The sequence below is a fragment of the Oncorhynchus gorbuscha genome, unplaced genomic scaffold (genome assembly GCF_021184085.1).
Source record: "Oncorhynchus gorbuscha isolate QuinsamMale2020 ecotype Even-year unplaced genomic scaffold, OgorEven_v1.0 Un_scaffold_1779, whole genome shotgun sequence".
Classification (NCBI taxonomy): Eukaryota; Metazoa; Chordata; class Actinopteri; order Salmoniformes; family Salmonidae; genus Oncorhynchus; species Oncorhynchus gorbuscha.
In genome coordinates this window covers 24,645-40,869 of record NW_025746461.1, presented here as the reverse complement: position 1 = coordinate 40,869, position 16,225 = coordinate 24,645, and the positions used below count along the sequence as shown (strand labels likewise).

Here is a 16,225-nt window from a genome sequence, read left to right as displayed (position 1 = left end):
ACTGCTTCCCTAGCTGGACACATCCACACTCAGCTCCTGTATTACTGCTTCCCTAGCTGGAAACATCCACACTCAGTTCCTGTATTACTGCTTCCCTAGCTGGAAACATCCACACTCAGCTCCTGTATTACTGCTTCCCTAGCTGGAAACATCCACACTCAGACCCTGTATTACTGCTACCCTAGCTGGACACATCCACACTCAGCTCCTGTATTACTGCTTCCCTAGCTGGACACATCCACACTCAGCTCCTGTATTACTGCTTCCCTAGCTGGACACATCCACACTCAGCTCCTGTATTACTGCTTCCCTAGCTGGACACATCCACACTCAGCTCCTGTATTACTGCTTCCCTAGCTGGACACATCCACACTCAGCTCCTGTATTACTGCTTCCCTAGCTGGACACATCCACACTCAGCTCCTGTATTACTGCTTCCCTAGCTGGACACATCCACACTCAGCTCCTGTATTACTGCTTCCCTAGCTGGACACATCCACACTCAGCTCCTGTATTACTGCTTCCCTAGCTGGACACATCCACACTCAGCTCCTGTATTACTGCTTCCCTAGCTTGAAACATCCACACTCAGCTCCTGTATTACTGCTTCCCTAGCTGGACACATCCACACTCAGCTCCTGTATTACTGCTTCCCTAGCTGGAAACATCCACACTCAGCTCCTGTATTACTGCTTCCCTAGCTGGAAACATCCACACTCAGCTCCTGTATTACTGCTTCCCTAGCTGGAAACATCCACACTCAACTCCTGTATTACTGCTTCCCTAGCTGGCTGCTTCCCTAGCTGGACACATCCACACTCAGCTCCTGTATTACTGCTTCCCTAGCTGGAAACATCCCACTCACCCTGTATTACTGCTCCTAGCTGGAAACATCCACACTCAGCTCCTGTATTACTGCTTCCCTAGCTGGACACATCCACACTCAGCTCCTGTATTACTGCTTCCCTAGCTGGAAACATCCACACTCAGCTCCTGTATTACTGCTTCCCTAGCTGGAAACATCCACACTCAGCTCCTGTATTACTGCTTCCCTAGCTGGAAACATCCACACTCAGCTCCTGTATTACTGCTTCCCTAGCTGGACACATCCACACTCAGACCCTGTATTACTGCTTCCCTAGCTGGAAACATCCACACTCAGCTCCTGTATTACTGCTTCCCTAGCTGGAAACATCCACACTCAGACCCGGTATTACTGCTTCCCTAGCTGGACACATCCACACTCAGCTCCTGTATTACTGCTTCCCTAGCTGGACACATCCACACTCAGCTCATCCACACTCAGCTCCTGTATTAATGCTTCCCTAGCTGGAAACATCCACACTCAGACCCGGTATTACTGCTTCCCTAGCTGGACACATCCACACTCAGCTCCTGTATTACTGCTTCCCTAGCTGGACACATCCACACTCAGCTCCTGTATTACTGCTTCCCTAGCTGGACACATCCACACTCAGCTCCTGTATTACTGCTTCCCTAGCTGGACACATCCACACTCAGCTCCTGTATTACTGCTTCCCTAGCTGGACACATCCACACTCAGCTCCTGTATTACTGCTTCCCTAGCTGGACACATCCACACTCAGCTCCTGTATTACTGCTTCCCTAGCTGGACACATCCACACTCAGCTCCTGTATTACTGCTTCCCTAGCTGGAAACATCCACACTCAGCTCCTGTATTACTGCTTCCCTAGCTGGAAACATCCACACTCAGCTCCTGTATTACTGCTTCCCTAGCTGGAAACATCCACACTCAGCTCCTGTATTACTGCTTCCCTAGCTGGAAACATCCACACTCAGCTCCTGTATTACTGCTTCCCTAGCTGGACACATCCACACTCAGCTCCTGTATTACTGCTTCCCTAGCTGGAAACATCCACACTCAGCCCTGTATTACTGCTTCCCTAGCTGGACACATCCACACTCAGCTCCTGTATTACTGCTTCCCTAGCTGGAAACATCCACACTCAGCTCCTGTATTACTGCTTCCCTAGCTGGACACATCCACACTCAGCTCCTGTATTACTGCTTCCCTAGCTGGACACATCCACACTCAGCTCCTGTATTACTGCTTCCCTAGCTGGACACATCCACACTCAGCTCCTGTATTACTGCTTCCCTAGCTGGACACATCCACACTCAGCTCCTGTATTACTGCTTCCCTAGCTGGACACATCCACACTCAGCTCCTGTATTACTGCTTCCCTAGCTGGACACATCCACACTCAGCTCCTGTATTACTGCTTCCCTAGCTGGACACATCCACACTCAGCTCCTGTATTACTGCTTCCCTAGCTGGACACATCCACACTCAGCTCCTGTATTACTGCTTCCCTAGCTGGACACATCCACACTCAGCTCCTGTATTACTGCTTCCCTAGCTGGACACATCCACACTCAGCTCCTGTATTACTGCTTCCCTAGCTGGACACATCCACACTCAGCTCCTGTATTACTGCTTCCCTAGCTGGACACATCCACACTCAGCTCCTGTATTACTGCTTCCCTAGCTGGAACACATCCACACTCAGCTCCTGTATTACTGCTTCCCTAGCTGGACACATCCACACTCAGCTCCTGTATTACTGCTTCCCTAGCTGGAAACATCCACACTCAGCTCCTGTATTACTGCTTCCCTAGCTGGAAACATCCACACTCAGCTCCTGTATTACTGCTTCCCTAGCTGGAAACATCCACACTCAGCTCCTGTATTACTGCTTCCCTAGCTGGAAACATCCACACTCAGCTCCTGTATTACTGCTTCCCTAGCTGGAAACATCCACACTCAGCTCCTGTATTACTGCTTCCCTAGCTGGAAACATCCACACTCAGCTCCTGTATTACTGCTTCCCTAGCTGGACACATCCACACTCAGCTCCTGTATTACTGCTTCCCTAGCTGGACACATCCACACTCAGCTCCTGTATTACTGCTTCCCTAGCTGGACACATCCACACTCAGACCCTGTATTACTGCTTCCCTAGCTGGACACATCCACACTCAGCTCCTGTATTACTGCTTCCCTAGCTGGACACATCCACACTCAGACCCTGTATTACTGCTTCCCTAGCTGGACACATCCACACTCAGCTCCTGTATTACTGCTTCCCTAGCTGGACACATCCACACTCAGCTCCTGTATTACTGCTTCCCTAGCTGGACACATCCACACTCAGCTCCTGTATTACTGCTTCCCTAGCTGGACACATCCACACTCAGCTCCTGTATTACTGCTTCCCTAGCTGGACACATCCACACTCAGCTCCTGTATTACTGCTTCCCTAGCTGGACACATCCACACTCAGCTCCTGTATTACTGCTTCCATAGAGCTGGACACATCCACACTCAGACCCTGTATTACTGCTTCCCTAGCTGGACACATCCACACTCAGCTCCTGTATTACTGCTTCCATAGAGCTGGACACATCCACACTCAGCTCCTGTATTACTGCTTCCCTAGCTGGACACATCCACACTCAGACCCTGTATTACTGCTAAAAATAGCCAAAGACTCCAGCCACCCTAGTTATAGACTGTTCTCTCTGCTACCGCATGGCAAGCAGTACCGGAGCACCAAGTCTAGGTCCAAGAGGCTTCTCAACAGCTTCTACCCCCAAGCCTTAAGACTCCTGAACTGGTAATCAAATGGTTACCCGGACTATTTACACTGTGTCCCCCCCAACCCCTCTTTTACACTGCTGCTACTCTCTGTTTATCACATCTGCATAGTCACTTTAACTATACATTCATGTACATCCTACCTCAATAAGCCTGACTAACTGGTGCCTGTATATAGCCTTGATACTCTTATTTTCAAATGTCTTTTTACTGTTGTTTTATTTCTTTACTTACCCACACACACACACACACACACACACACACACACACACACACACACACACACACACACACACACACACACACACACACACACACACACACACACACACACACACACACACACACACACACACACACACACACACACATTGGTTAGAGCCTATAAGTCAGCATTTCACTGTAAGAATTCTTTTAGTACATTTTAGGAATCCGGGTTCATTTTCTGACCTGGGCTTCGTGGAATTTCTCTGCTTTTTCTTCAGGAAACACGTTCATGTGGTACTAAAGACCTGATGTGTCGATAGCACAGAGGTAACGAAGGAACATGGAAGAAGTACTTTTTGCTTTTGTATTGAAGGGTGTATTTTATAGCGCTATAATGGTTGTATTCGGCGCACGTGACAAATAAACCTTGATTTGATCATTAGAAATATGAATCAAATTCAGAAATGCCAGGTTGAAGATAATCTGTCTCATTTTCGTATTTACACGATATTAAAGGAGTCTAAACAAAGATGCCTACCTTGTCAGCAGTTTTCTGCATATATACCTGGTTTTATACAGTTCTAATTTTGTCGCACAAAACCATTCAAAAGAAGTCCGATGAGTTTTCTCCCACTTTTCCCAAAGTATTTGCATAACGTCGCAAACCCTGCTGCTGCAGTCATTCGATGGCAGTGGAATATGTTCTTCAAAGAGAGGATGGAGTAACGAGGGATGTAATGTAATCTGAGCTACTGAAAATGAGCCTTTTACAAGGTGAAATCATGACAGGAGCGTTTTGATTCTTATTAAAGAGATGGAGACCAGACAGGCTACTTTAGGAAAGGTACACAATGGCCTGTAGAGAGAATCAGTGAACTCAGACCAAGAAAATATTTCTCCTTTCCTTAAAACATATTTAAACAACCTTGGCCTACCTTAGGCTTTCTAAAAGTAGACTAGAAGATAATGAATTGACAAGGAAAGTATGAAGGGACATCTGTGATTATAGTATGAAATTGACAATCATTACTATAGAAACACATACATGCAACATGTCCATTGTCAAGTGTTCACTGATGTTGATTATCAAAGTGTTGGAAAGATGTTTCACATACTGTGAGGAACTAATTGGATGTAAACAAATGCGGACTTCGTTGACTTGCAGTGTGAGGTGAGGAAGCTCATTCCTTTTTCTCCCTAATTTCCTGATATCCAATTGGTAGTTACAGTCTTGTCCCATCGTTGCAACTCCTCTACGGACTCAGGAGTGCCGAAGGTTGAGAACCATGTGTCCTCTGAAACACAACCCTGCCAAGCCGCACTGCTTCTTGACACACTGATCGCTTAACCCGGAAGCCAGCCGCACCAATGTGTCGGAGGAACCGTTATAGGCCTGAGAGCCAGAACAACATTGTCCACTACTGTTGCATAATGAATGAATAGTCAGACACTTCCCCACACCGTACAGCCGGCGACCGAAGTCAGCGTGCATGCGCCCGGCCCGCCACAAGGAGTCGCTAGAGCGCGATGGGACAAGGATGTCCCAGTCGACCAAACCCTCCCCTAACCCGGACGACACTTGGCCAATTGTGTGCTGCCTCATGGGTCTCAGTCTGGGCTCGAACCCGGCTCTGTAGTGACACCTCTATCACTGCGATGCAGTGCCCTAGACAGCTGTGCCACTCGGGAGGCCAAGAAGCTCAGCTTTATTAGTGTTGGTGAGTTAAGACTATCAGAAATTACACATCCCCGAATGGGCCCTTTCCTTCATTGAACGTTAGTGAGAAGCAGGCCAGGTGTTTCTATGCTGAGAGGTGTGCAGTCTGTCTACATTAACAGGACAGAGAAACCAGACACATGCTCATTGCTCACATGGAGCGTGTAAATGATGCTATGAAATAAACCACAACTTGTTTCTCACAAGTGTAGCAGGTTGTGGGCTCTGCTAACAACGTTTCCACTCCGAGAATGAGAACGCTAAATTACTATAATTAATACATCCATTAACAGAAATTAATGTAACTAAATGACAGGGATAAATGGTAAATTGCCTATTTTACAAACAGTAGGCTACCACGTGCATTCATAAAAGAGCATTGCGGGCCGTCTCTGTGTAGCCCAGGCTACTTAGCAGGGATAGGAGGGCGTTCATTTTGTTTTGGTCTCGCCTTGGGCGGGTTATGGACCAGGACCGGCCCTGATCAGCGTTGATTAGTCTATAAATTAAGAAAAGATTCTGTATCAAATGATACTGTACCATGCCAGGTTGGAGAGGATTGGCCAGTTGTCCGTTTGACAACATTAGCGCGTTATAGGCCTCAGAGCCAGAACAACATTGTCCACTACTGTTGAATAATGAATGAATAGTCAGACACCCCCCCCCCCAAAAATACCTATTTATTTATTTATTTACTAGCAAGCAATGGAAATGTGCATTGAATAAAAGAAAGTCAACACATCAAAGTGCCATAGTCTATAGAGCTGAACACCCCCGCATCTAGCAGATGAGCTGCTCCAGCATCAAAGTGCCATAGTCTATAGAGCTGAACACCCCCGCATCTAGCAGATGAGCTGCTCCAGCATCAAAGTGCTATATTTTATAGAGCTGAACACCCCCACATCTAGCAGATGGGCTGCTCCAGCATCAAAGGACAGTTGGAAAGAGGAAGAGATGTAGAAGGTTTAATAGACCAAGTTAGCAAAACAACTGCTTATAATCATTAGTAAAGTTTATCACATGAAAATCAAGTTGAATATATGTATTTTTATCCTAAAATGAATGTAGGCAGGTTTTAAATGCTTTTGAGGGTTATTTTATTTTCACGACAGTCTTCATCCATAACCGTCAGTTGCAGGGTTATTACATTACCTTCACAGCCCGAGCTGCTGTTTACTCTTGCGTACTCAACATATTTTCAAAAGTATTTCTGGTCCTTCATTGTTTTCGTCTCCTTGTTGTTGAGGAGCAGTATTATCTAACGGTCTGTCTCTTTCCCTGTAGACACGGGTCTGGGAGAGTCTGTGTGCTCCAGCCCCTCCATCTCCAACACCACCAGCCCTAAGATGGACCCGCCCCCCTCGCCGCACGCCAACCGCAAGAAGCACCGCCGGAAGAAGAGCACCAGCAACTTCAAAGCCGACGGCCTCTCTGGTACTGGGGAAGGTAACGCCATCTCCCCTCCCCTCTCCGTTTTCCAGCCCTGGTCCGCCCGCTAAAACGCTCCCCCTAGCTAACAAACACCTAGTCTATACACTAGCTGGGTCCTAGGTGCTAAGCTGCTCTGCTATTGAATGAATGTGTCTGGAAAAGAATGGAGCAACAAACCTAGGAAATACAAAACTATGATGAACCTGTTGATTTTAGATGACTAATGATTGTCAATGATGACTTACCATCTGACTTAACATCTGACTTAACACCCTTTAGCTGTCTTGGACCAGGTAACTCTTTTTAAAGAGATTTTATTCCAATGATCTTAAACCAGATACATGAATGGTACATTAAATGAATGAAATAAGGTATTTGAATATGATAAGGCAGCGTATGCTGCCGTAGGAACAGGTATGGGAAACGCAGCCATGTCTTCCCACGAGCCCCCTGACATCTCTCTGCTTGTGGAAGGGGGTTCTCCATTCTTTTCTCTCATCCCTCCATTCCTCCTCTCTTTTTGTCTCTGTCTGTCAGTCAGATGTGTGTTTTCAGCACTGCTAATAGTAAACATGACATACTACTCTGTCACAATGAATGGCACTGAATGGCTTGCTCTTAAACACACGTTTACTTGTGGATACACAGGTTTATAGGCTCAAATACACCGTCTTGGGGTATCACACACACACACACACACACACACACACACACACACACACACACACACACACACACACACACACACACACACACACACACACACACACACACACACACACACACACACACACACACACACACACACACACACACACCATTGTGAATGGGAGTGGAACAGATGCAGAGTTGGTAGCAGATGTGTGATGTAATGTGTAGCACTTCCATCAGAGGGAATCATGTGGCTGACAAGACAAGTGCCTGTCTTCTGTCTCTGTCTGGGGTCACTCCATCTCCTCTCCTGCCTGCTTGCCTGGCTGGCTGGGACTGGGAGGAATACTGGAGCAGATAGACATTACTGGGAATGGGATATAATGTATTTCACCTAGCTCGCAAACAGGCTATTTTGAATGGAGGAAATGTATTAATTGAAATGACTGTGTGTTGCTCATTTGTGTTTATCTGAGGTGAGTGATCTGGCACCGTTTGCAATCATTGTAGCACCCAGCTTTATGAAACTACCAATCATTGTAGCACCCAGCTTTATGAAACTACCAATCATTGTAGCACCCAGCTTTATGAAACTACCAATCATTGTAGCACCCAGCTTTATGAAACTACCAATCATTGTAGCACCCAGCTTTATGAAACTACCAATCACTGTAGCACCCAGCTTTATGAAACTACCAATCACTGTAGCACCCAGCTTTATGAAACTACCAATCACTGTAGCACCCAGCTTTATGAAACTACCAATCACTGTAGCACCCAGCTTTATGAAACTACCAATCATTGTAGCACCCAGCTTTATGAAACTACCAATCATTGTAGCACCCAGCTTTATGAAACTACCAATCATTGTAGCACCCAGCTTTATGAAACTACCAATCATTGTAGCACCCAGCTTTATGAAACTACCAATCATTGTAGCACCCAGCTTTATGAAACTACCAATCATTGTAGCACCCAGCTTTATGAAACTACCAATCATTGTAGCACCCAGCGTGCTTTATGAAACTACCAATCATTGTAGCACCCAGCTTTATGAAACTACCAATCATTGTAGCACCCAGCGTGCTTTATGAAACTACCAATCATTGTAGCACCCAGCGTGCTTTATGAAACTACCAATCATTGTAGCACCCAGCGTGCTTTATGAAACTACCAATCAACTATGAAACCAATCATTGTAGCACCCAGCGTGCTTTATGAAACTACCAATCATTGTAGCACCCAGCGTGCTTTATGAAACTACCAATCATTGTAGCACCCAGCGTGCTTTATGAAACTACCAATCATTGTAGCACCCAGCGTGCTTTATGAAACTACCAATCATTGTAGCACCCAGCGTGCTTTATGAAACTACCAATCATTGTAGCACCCAGCGTGCTTTATGAAACTACCAATCATTGTAGCACCCAGCGTGCTTTATGAAACTACCAATCATTGTAGCACCCAGCGTATTTATGAAACTACCAATCATTGTAGCACCCAGCGTGCTTAATGAAACTACCAATCATTGTAGCACCCTGCGTGCTTAATGAAACTACCAATCATTGTAGCACCCAGCGTGCTTTATGAAACTACCAATCATTGTAGCACCCAGTGTGCTTTATGAAACTACCAATCATTGTAGCACCCAGCGTGCTTTATGAAACTACCAATCATTGTAGCACCCAGCGTGCTTTATGAAACTACCAAAGGTGTCCAGCGACTGGTTCATATCTTCGCTCTTGAAACTGATGTAATATTATAAATAAACTGATGTAATATCCAATCTACTTCATAGTTAGAATGGGACTGGCAGTAGTAGCAGCCATTTCATTGGCTGCTGACCATAAAATGTATTTTTTTTGTATATAATATTTCCACCATCGTTTCCTATGACTATAAAAGAGCTGGACATCAGAACAGCTATCGCTAACCTTGATTTGGACAAGGTGAAACTTATATTGATCTTCCCGGGCCCAAAGGAGGAGAAGGAGACGACGCTATAGAGGCCGGCGTGCAGGATACATGACGAGACTATATCGGAGAGTGGATAAACCACCTCTACCCACGGGCTATTGGCGAACATGCAATCACTGGAGAATAAACTGGATGAGCTCCGTTGGAGACTATCCTGTCAACGTGATCTGAAGAACTGTAATATCCTGTGTTTCTCTGAGTCGTGGCTGAACAAGGACGTGGTAAATATAAATCAAGGTGGTATTTCTATACAGCGGTGAACAGAGCAGTGGCATCGGGGAAGCTCAGGGGAGGTGGTGTCTCTTATCAACAGCCATCTCTAATATTAAGGAAGTCTCGAGGTTTTGCTCGCCTGAGTTAAAATACCTCATGATAAACTGTAGACCATACTATTTACCAAGAGTAAATACTGTCCTTTCCCACCTGGACAAAAGGAACAACTACGTGAGAATGCTGTTCATTGACTTCAGCTCAGCGTTCAACACCATAGTCCACTCCAAGCTCATCACTATGCTAAGGACCCAAACACCTCCCTCTGCAACTTGATCCTGGATTTCCTGACGAGCTTGAAGTTCCTTGTGTCCACATCACTAAGGAATTATCATGGTCCATGAAGAGAGCACAACAACACCTCTTCCCCCTCAGGAGGCTGAACAGATTCTGCATAGGCCCTCAGATCCTCAAAATGTTCTACAAGCTGCACCACTGAGAGCATCTTGACTGGCTGCATCACCTCTTGATATGGCAACAACTGCTTGGCATCCGGCAAGCGGTACCGATGCACCAAGTCTGGATCCAACAGGACCCTGAACAGCTTCTACCCCCAAGTCATAAGACTGCTAAATATTTAGTCTGGGTAGCTATTGGTTAACTATTTGTCTATCTGCATTGACCATTTTTGCACAAACCTCTTGACTTACATACGCTGCTGTTACAGTTTATTATCATCCTGTTGTCTAGTCACTTTCTCTACCTATATGTACATATCATCCACCTACTTACTGTATATACTCCTGCACATTGACTCCCTACTGGTACCCCGTGTATATAACCAAGTTATCATCCACTCCCTACTGGTACCCCGTGTATATAACCAAGTTATCATTGACTCCCTACTGGTACCCCGTGTATATAACCAAGTTATCATTGACTCCCTACTGGTACCCCGTGTATATAACCAAGTTATCATTGACTCCCTACTGGTACCCCGTGTATATAACCAAGTTATCATTGACTCCCTACTGGTACCCCGTGTATATAACCAAGTTATCATTGACTCCCTACTGGTACCCCGTGTATATAACCAAGTTATCATTGACTCCCTACTGGTACCCCGTGTATATAACCAAGTTATCATTGACTCCCTACTGGTACCCCGTGTATATAACCAAGTTATCATTGACTCCCTACTGGTACCCCTGTGTATATAACCAAGTTATCATTGACTCCCTACTGGTACGTGTATATAACCAAGTTATCATTGACTCCTACTGGTACCCCGTGTATATAACCAAGTTATCATTGACTCCCTACTGGTACCCCGTGTATATAACCAAGTTATCATTGACTCCCTACTGGTACCCCGTGTATATAACCAAGTTATCATTGACTCCCTACTGGTACCCCGTGTATATAACCAAGTTATCATTGACTCCCTACTGGTACCCCGTGTATATAACCAAGTTATCATTGACTCCTACTGGTACCCCGTGTATATAACCAAGTTATCATTGACTCCCTACTGGTACCCCGTGTATATAACCAAGTTATCATCGACTCCCTACTGGTACCCCGTGTATATAACCGTGTATATAACCAAGTTATCATTGACTCCCTACTGGTACCCCGTGTATATAACCAAGTTATCATTGACTCCCTACTGGTACCCCGTGTATATAACCAAGTTATCATTGACTCCCTACTGGTACCCCGTGTATATAACCAAGTTATCATTGACTCCCTACTGGTACCCCGTGTATATAACCAAGTTATCATTGACTCCCTACTGGTACCCCGTGTATATAACCAAGTTATCATTGACTCCCTACTGTATATAACCAAGTTATCATTGACTCCCTACTGGTACCCCGTGTATATAACCAAGTTATCATTGACTCCGTACTGGTACCCCGTGTATATAACCAAGTTATCATCGACTCGGTACTGGTACCCCGTGTATATAACCAAGTTATCATTGACTCCCTACTGGTACCCCGTGTATATAACCAAGTTATCATCGACTCCCTACTGGTACCCCGTGTATATAACCAAGTTATCATTGACTCCCTACTGGTACCCCGTGTATATATATATCATTGACTCCCTACTGGTAGTTATCAAGTTATCATTGACTCCCTACTGGTACCCCGTGTATATAACCAAGTTATCATCGACTCCCTACTGGTACCCCGTGTATATAACCAAGTTATCATCGACTCCCTACTGGTACCCCGTGTATATAACCAAGTTATCATCGACTCCCTACTGGTACCCCGTGTATATAACCAAGTTATCATCGACTCCCTACTGGTACCCCGTGTATATAACCAAGTTATCATTGACTCCCTACTGGTACCCCGTGTATATAACAAGTTATCAACTTATCATATAACCAAGTTATCATTGACTCCCTACTGGTACCCCGTGTATATAACCAAGTTATCATTGACTCCCTACTGGTACCCGTGTATATAACCAAGTTATCATTGACTCCCTACTGGTACCCCGTGTATATAACCAAGTTATCATTGACTCCCTACTGGTACCCCGTGTATATAACCAAGTTATCATCGACTCCCTACTGGTACCCCGTGTATATAACCAAGTTATCATTGACTCCCTACTGGTACCCCGTGTATATAACCAAGTTATCATTGACTCCCTACTGGTACCCCGTGTATATAACCAAGTTATCATTGACTCCCTACTGGTACCCCGTGTATATAACCAAGTTATCATTGACTCCCTACTGGTACCCCGTGTATATAACCAAGTTATCATTGACTCCCTACTGGTACCCCGTGTATATAACCAAGTTATCATTGACTCCCTACTGGTACCCCGTGTATATAACCAAGTTATCATTGACTCCCTACTGGTACCCCGTGTATATAACCAAGTTATCATTGACTCCCTACTGGTACCCCGTGTATATAACCAAGTTATCATTGACTCCCTACTGGTACCCCGTGTATATAACCAAGTTATCATTGACTCCCTACTGGTACCCCGTGTATATAACCAAGTTATCATTGACTCCCTACTGGTACCCCGTGTATATAACCAAGTTATCATTGACTCCCTACTGGTACCCCGTGTATATAACCAAGTTATCATTGACTCCCTACTGGTACCCTGTGTATATAACCAAGTTATCATTGACTCCCTACTGGTACCCCGTGTATATAACCAAGTTATCATTGACTCCCTACTGGTACCCCGTGTATATAACCAAGTTATCATTGACTCCCTACTGGTACCCCGTGTATATAACCAAGTTATCATTGACTCCCTACTGGTACCCCGTGTATATAACCAAGTTATCATTGACTCCCTACTGGTACCCCGTGTATATAACCAAGTAATCGTTACTCATTGTGGATTAATTCCTTGTGTTACACACTTTATTCAAAAAATGTTTTAGGTGGAGTGTGCTTCCTTCACACCCCCAACCCAGCACGCTTTTCCCGAAGGCCGAGCGTTGTGAGACGCTCCCCCAGCCAGCCGGCCTCTGAAGGCCGAGCATTGTGAGACGCTCCCCCAGCCAGCCGGCCTCTGAAGGCCGAGCGTTGTGAGACGCTCCCCCAGCCAGCCGGCCTCTGAAGGCCGAGCGTTGTGAGACGCTCCCCAGCCAGCCGGCCTCTGAAGGCCGAGCGTTGTGAGACGCTCCCCAGCCAGCCGGCCTCTGAAGGCCGAGCGTTGTGAGACGCTCCCCCAGCCAGCCGGCCTCTGAAGGCCGAGCGTTGTGAGACGCTCCCCCAGCCAGCCGGCCTCTGAAGGCCGAGCGTTGTGAGACGCTCCCCCAGCCAGCCGGCCTCTGAAGGCCGAGCGTTGTGAGACGCTCCCCCAGCCAGCCGGCCTCTGAAGGCCGAGCGTTGTGAGACGCTCCCCCAGCCAGCCGGCCTCTGAAGGCCGAGCGTTGTGAGACGCTCCCCCAGCCAGCCGGCCCCTGAAGGCCGAGCGTTGTGAGACGCTCCCCCAGCCAGCCGGCCCCTGAAGGCCGAGCGTTGTGAGACGCTCCCCCAGCCAGCCGGCCCCTGAAGGCCGAGCGTTGTGAGACGCTCCCCCAGCCAGCCGGCCTCTGTGCAGCCCCTTCGCCCCATTCGTCAGCGGGGCACTTAAGTGAAATATTATAAATAATCCACCGTATTGAAATCTTTTATCAGCTGTGGCACTTTCATTATTCAATAAGCGATTAGTAACAGTCTCCCAATTTAGCCATTAAGCACCACGCGACAGCGTGGGGCCTCTCTACGCCTGTCACACCACGACCCAGATGAAGTATCAGCCTGTCACACACACACGTTATTCATGAGGCGAGGGACCGGGGCGGGCCGCCCTCTGCTCCACTCTGGTCTGTCCCCACCCTCGCCTCTCCTTCTCCTATAGCCCAGGTAGGGCCACCATGAGGTTATACGTCACTCTGACTATCTCTCCCTGTCTCTCTCTCCCTGTCTCTCTCTCCCTGTCTCTCTCTCTCCTCCATGTCTCTCCCTTTCCTATCTCCTTCATTTCTCTCTCTCCAAGTCTCTCTCTTCATGTCTCTCTCTGTGTCTTTCTCTCCTCTCTCCATGTCTCTCTCTCTCCACTCTCCTTCATGTCTCTCTCTGTGTCTTTCTCTCCTCTCTCCATGTCTCTCTCTCTCTCCTTCATGTCTCTCTCTGTGTCTTTCTCTCCTCTCTCCATGTCTCTCTCTCTCCACTCTCCTTCATGTCTCTCTCTGTGTCTTTCTCTCCTCTCTCCATGTCTCTCTCTCTCCACTCTCCTTCATGTCTCTCTCTCTCTGTGTCTTTCTCTCCTCTCTCCATGTCTCTCTCTCTCCACTCTCCTTCATGTCTCTCTCTCTGTGTCTTTCTCTCCTCTCTCCATGTCTCTCTCTCTCCACTCTCCTTCATGTCTCTCTCTCTGTGTCTTTCTCTCCTCTCTCCATGTCTCTCTCTCTCCTCTCTCCTTCATGTCTCTCTCTCTGTGTCTTTCTCTCCTCTCTCCATGTCTCTCTCTCTCCACTCTCCTTCATGTCTCTCTCTCTGTGTCTTTCTCTCCTCTCTCCATGTCTCTCTCTCTCCACTCTCCTTCGAGTCTCTCTGTCGCTCTCTTCTCTCTCCATGTCTCTCTCCTTGGTGTCTCTCTCCTCCATGTCTCTCGTCTCTCATCTCTCTTCTCTCTCTCCTCTGTCCATGTCGCTCTCCTCTTTCCATGTCTATCTCTCATCTCTCTTGTCTCTCCTTGTCTCCTTCCTCTCTTGTCTCCTTCTCTCTGTCTCTTTTTCCTCTCTCTCTCTTTCATCTATCTGGTCTCTTTCCTCTTGTCTCTCCTTCTCTCCATGTCTCTCTTTCCTCTCTCTCTCTTTCATCTATCTGGTCTCCATCTCCATGTCGCTCTCTCTGTTTTCTATTTCTCTTGTTTTTTTTCTCCTTCAGATGTTAGTAAATATACATAAAAAAGTGGTGCTAATTGTCTGATATTACACATTATACTCACCATTGTGTGTGTGTGTGTGTGTGTGTGTGTGTGTGTGTGTGTGTGTGTGTGTGTGTGTGTGTGTGTGTGTGTGTGTGTGTGTGTGTGTGTGTGTGTGTGTGTGTGTGTGTGTGTGTGTGTGTGTGTGTGTGTGTGAACTGAAAGGGATACTTCAGGATGGGATACTGAAAGGGATAGTTCAGTTAGCGCAATGCCTGGAAGTCTATGGTATCTACTAGCATGCTAGCAGTTACCATAGACTTCCAGTCATTGTGCTAACGCTAGTTAGCAACGTCCTTCAAACTGCACACAGGCACCTAACAAATGGTATCCACGATTTCATGGGACTCTGGGGAAGTAGATAAAGGGCTTCATTGCCAACATCCTGAAGTATCCCTTTAAGGTTGTGAGGAAACAGCAGGATTCCTACATGGCTAAAACAGGGGATCCTTTTAGTTCTAATGAAAAGCTACTTGCTCCCTCTCTTCTCCTTCTCTCCCTAAAACAAAGACGCCACTCATCCTCTTCCTTCCACTGAGCCAGACACCCCCCCCTCCCCCCAGATGCTTGACATGTGGAGACCCACGAATCTCTACCCCCTCCATCCCTCTCCTCCCCCTTTCCTCTCTTTCACAGCCACCTGCATCAGGTGTATCACTCCTCCTCTGTGTGCTCCGTTGATCACAGCCCACAATTAACTGTCTCTGTAAGAGCACCTCGTTAGTTGCCTAGCACCCCCTGTTACATACACTACAGCACGGGGTCCGACTCCTCGCTGCCGGGACCTTTGAAAGGGGATCTGACCGCGAGCCTGCTGGAGATACCAAAGTTGTCCCTCAGATTCGAGACTGGGGACATGAAAGCGCCCCTTTGGCCCCTTTGAGATGGGAGGTGGAGATGAGGCCCCACACAGAGCGGCAGA

General features: G+C 46.8%; 1 protein-coding gene across 3 annotated transcripts in view; it reads left to right on the top strand.

The window, feature by feature from the left end:
• The window catches only part of LOC124024201 (arf-GAP with GTPase, ANK repeat and PH domain-containing protein 1), a 104,139-nt gene that overhangs the window by 66,311 nt on the left and 21,603 nt on the right, over window positions 1-16,225 (top strand). For 2 of the 3 annotated variants that reach the window (XM_046338201.1, XM_046338200.1), the window contains exon 10: window positions 6,850-7,011. In XM_046338201.1, the coding sequence (XP_046194157.1) occupies window positions 6,850-7,011 (162 nt within the window). The remainder of the gene's footprint in view (window positions 1-6,849; window positions 7,012-16,225) is intronic. The other variant, XM_046338202.1, reaches the window with a different exon arrangement.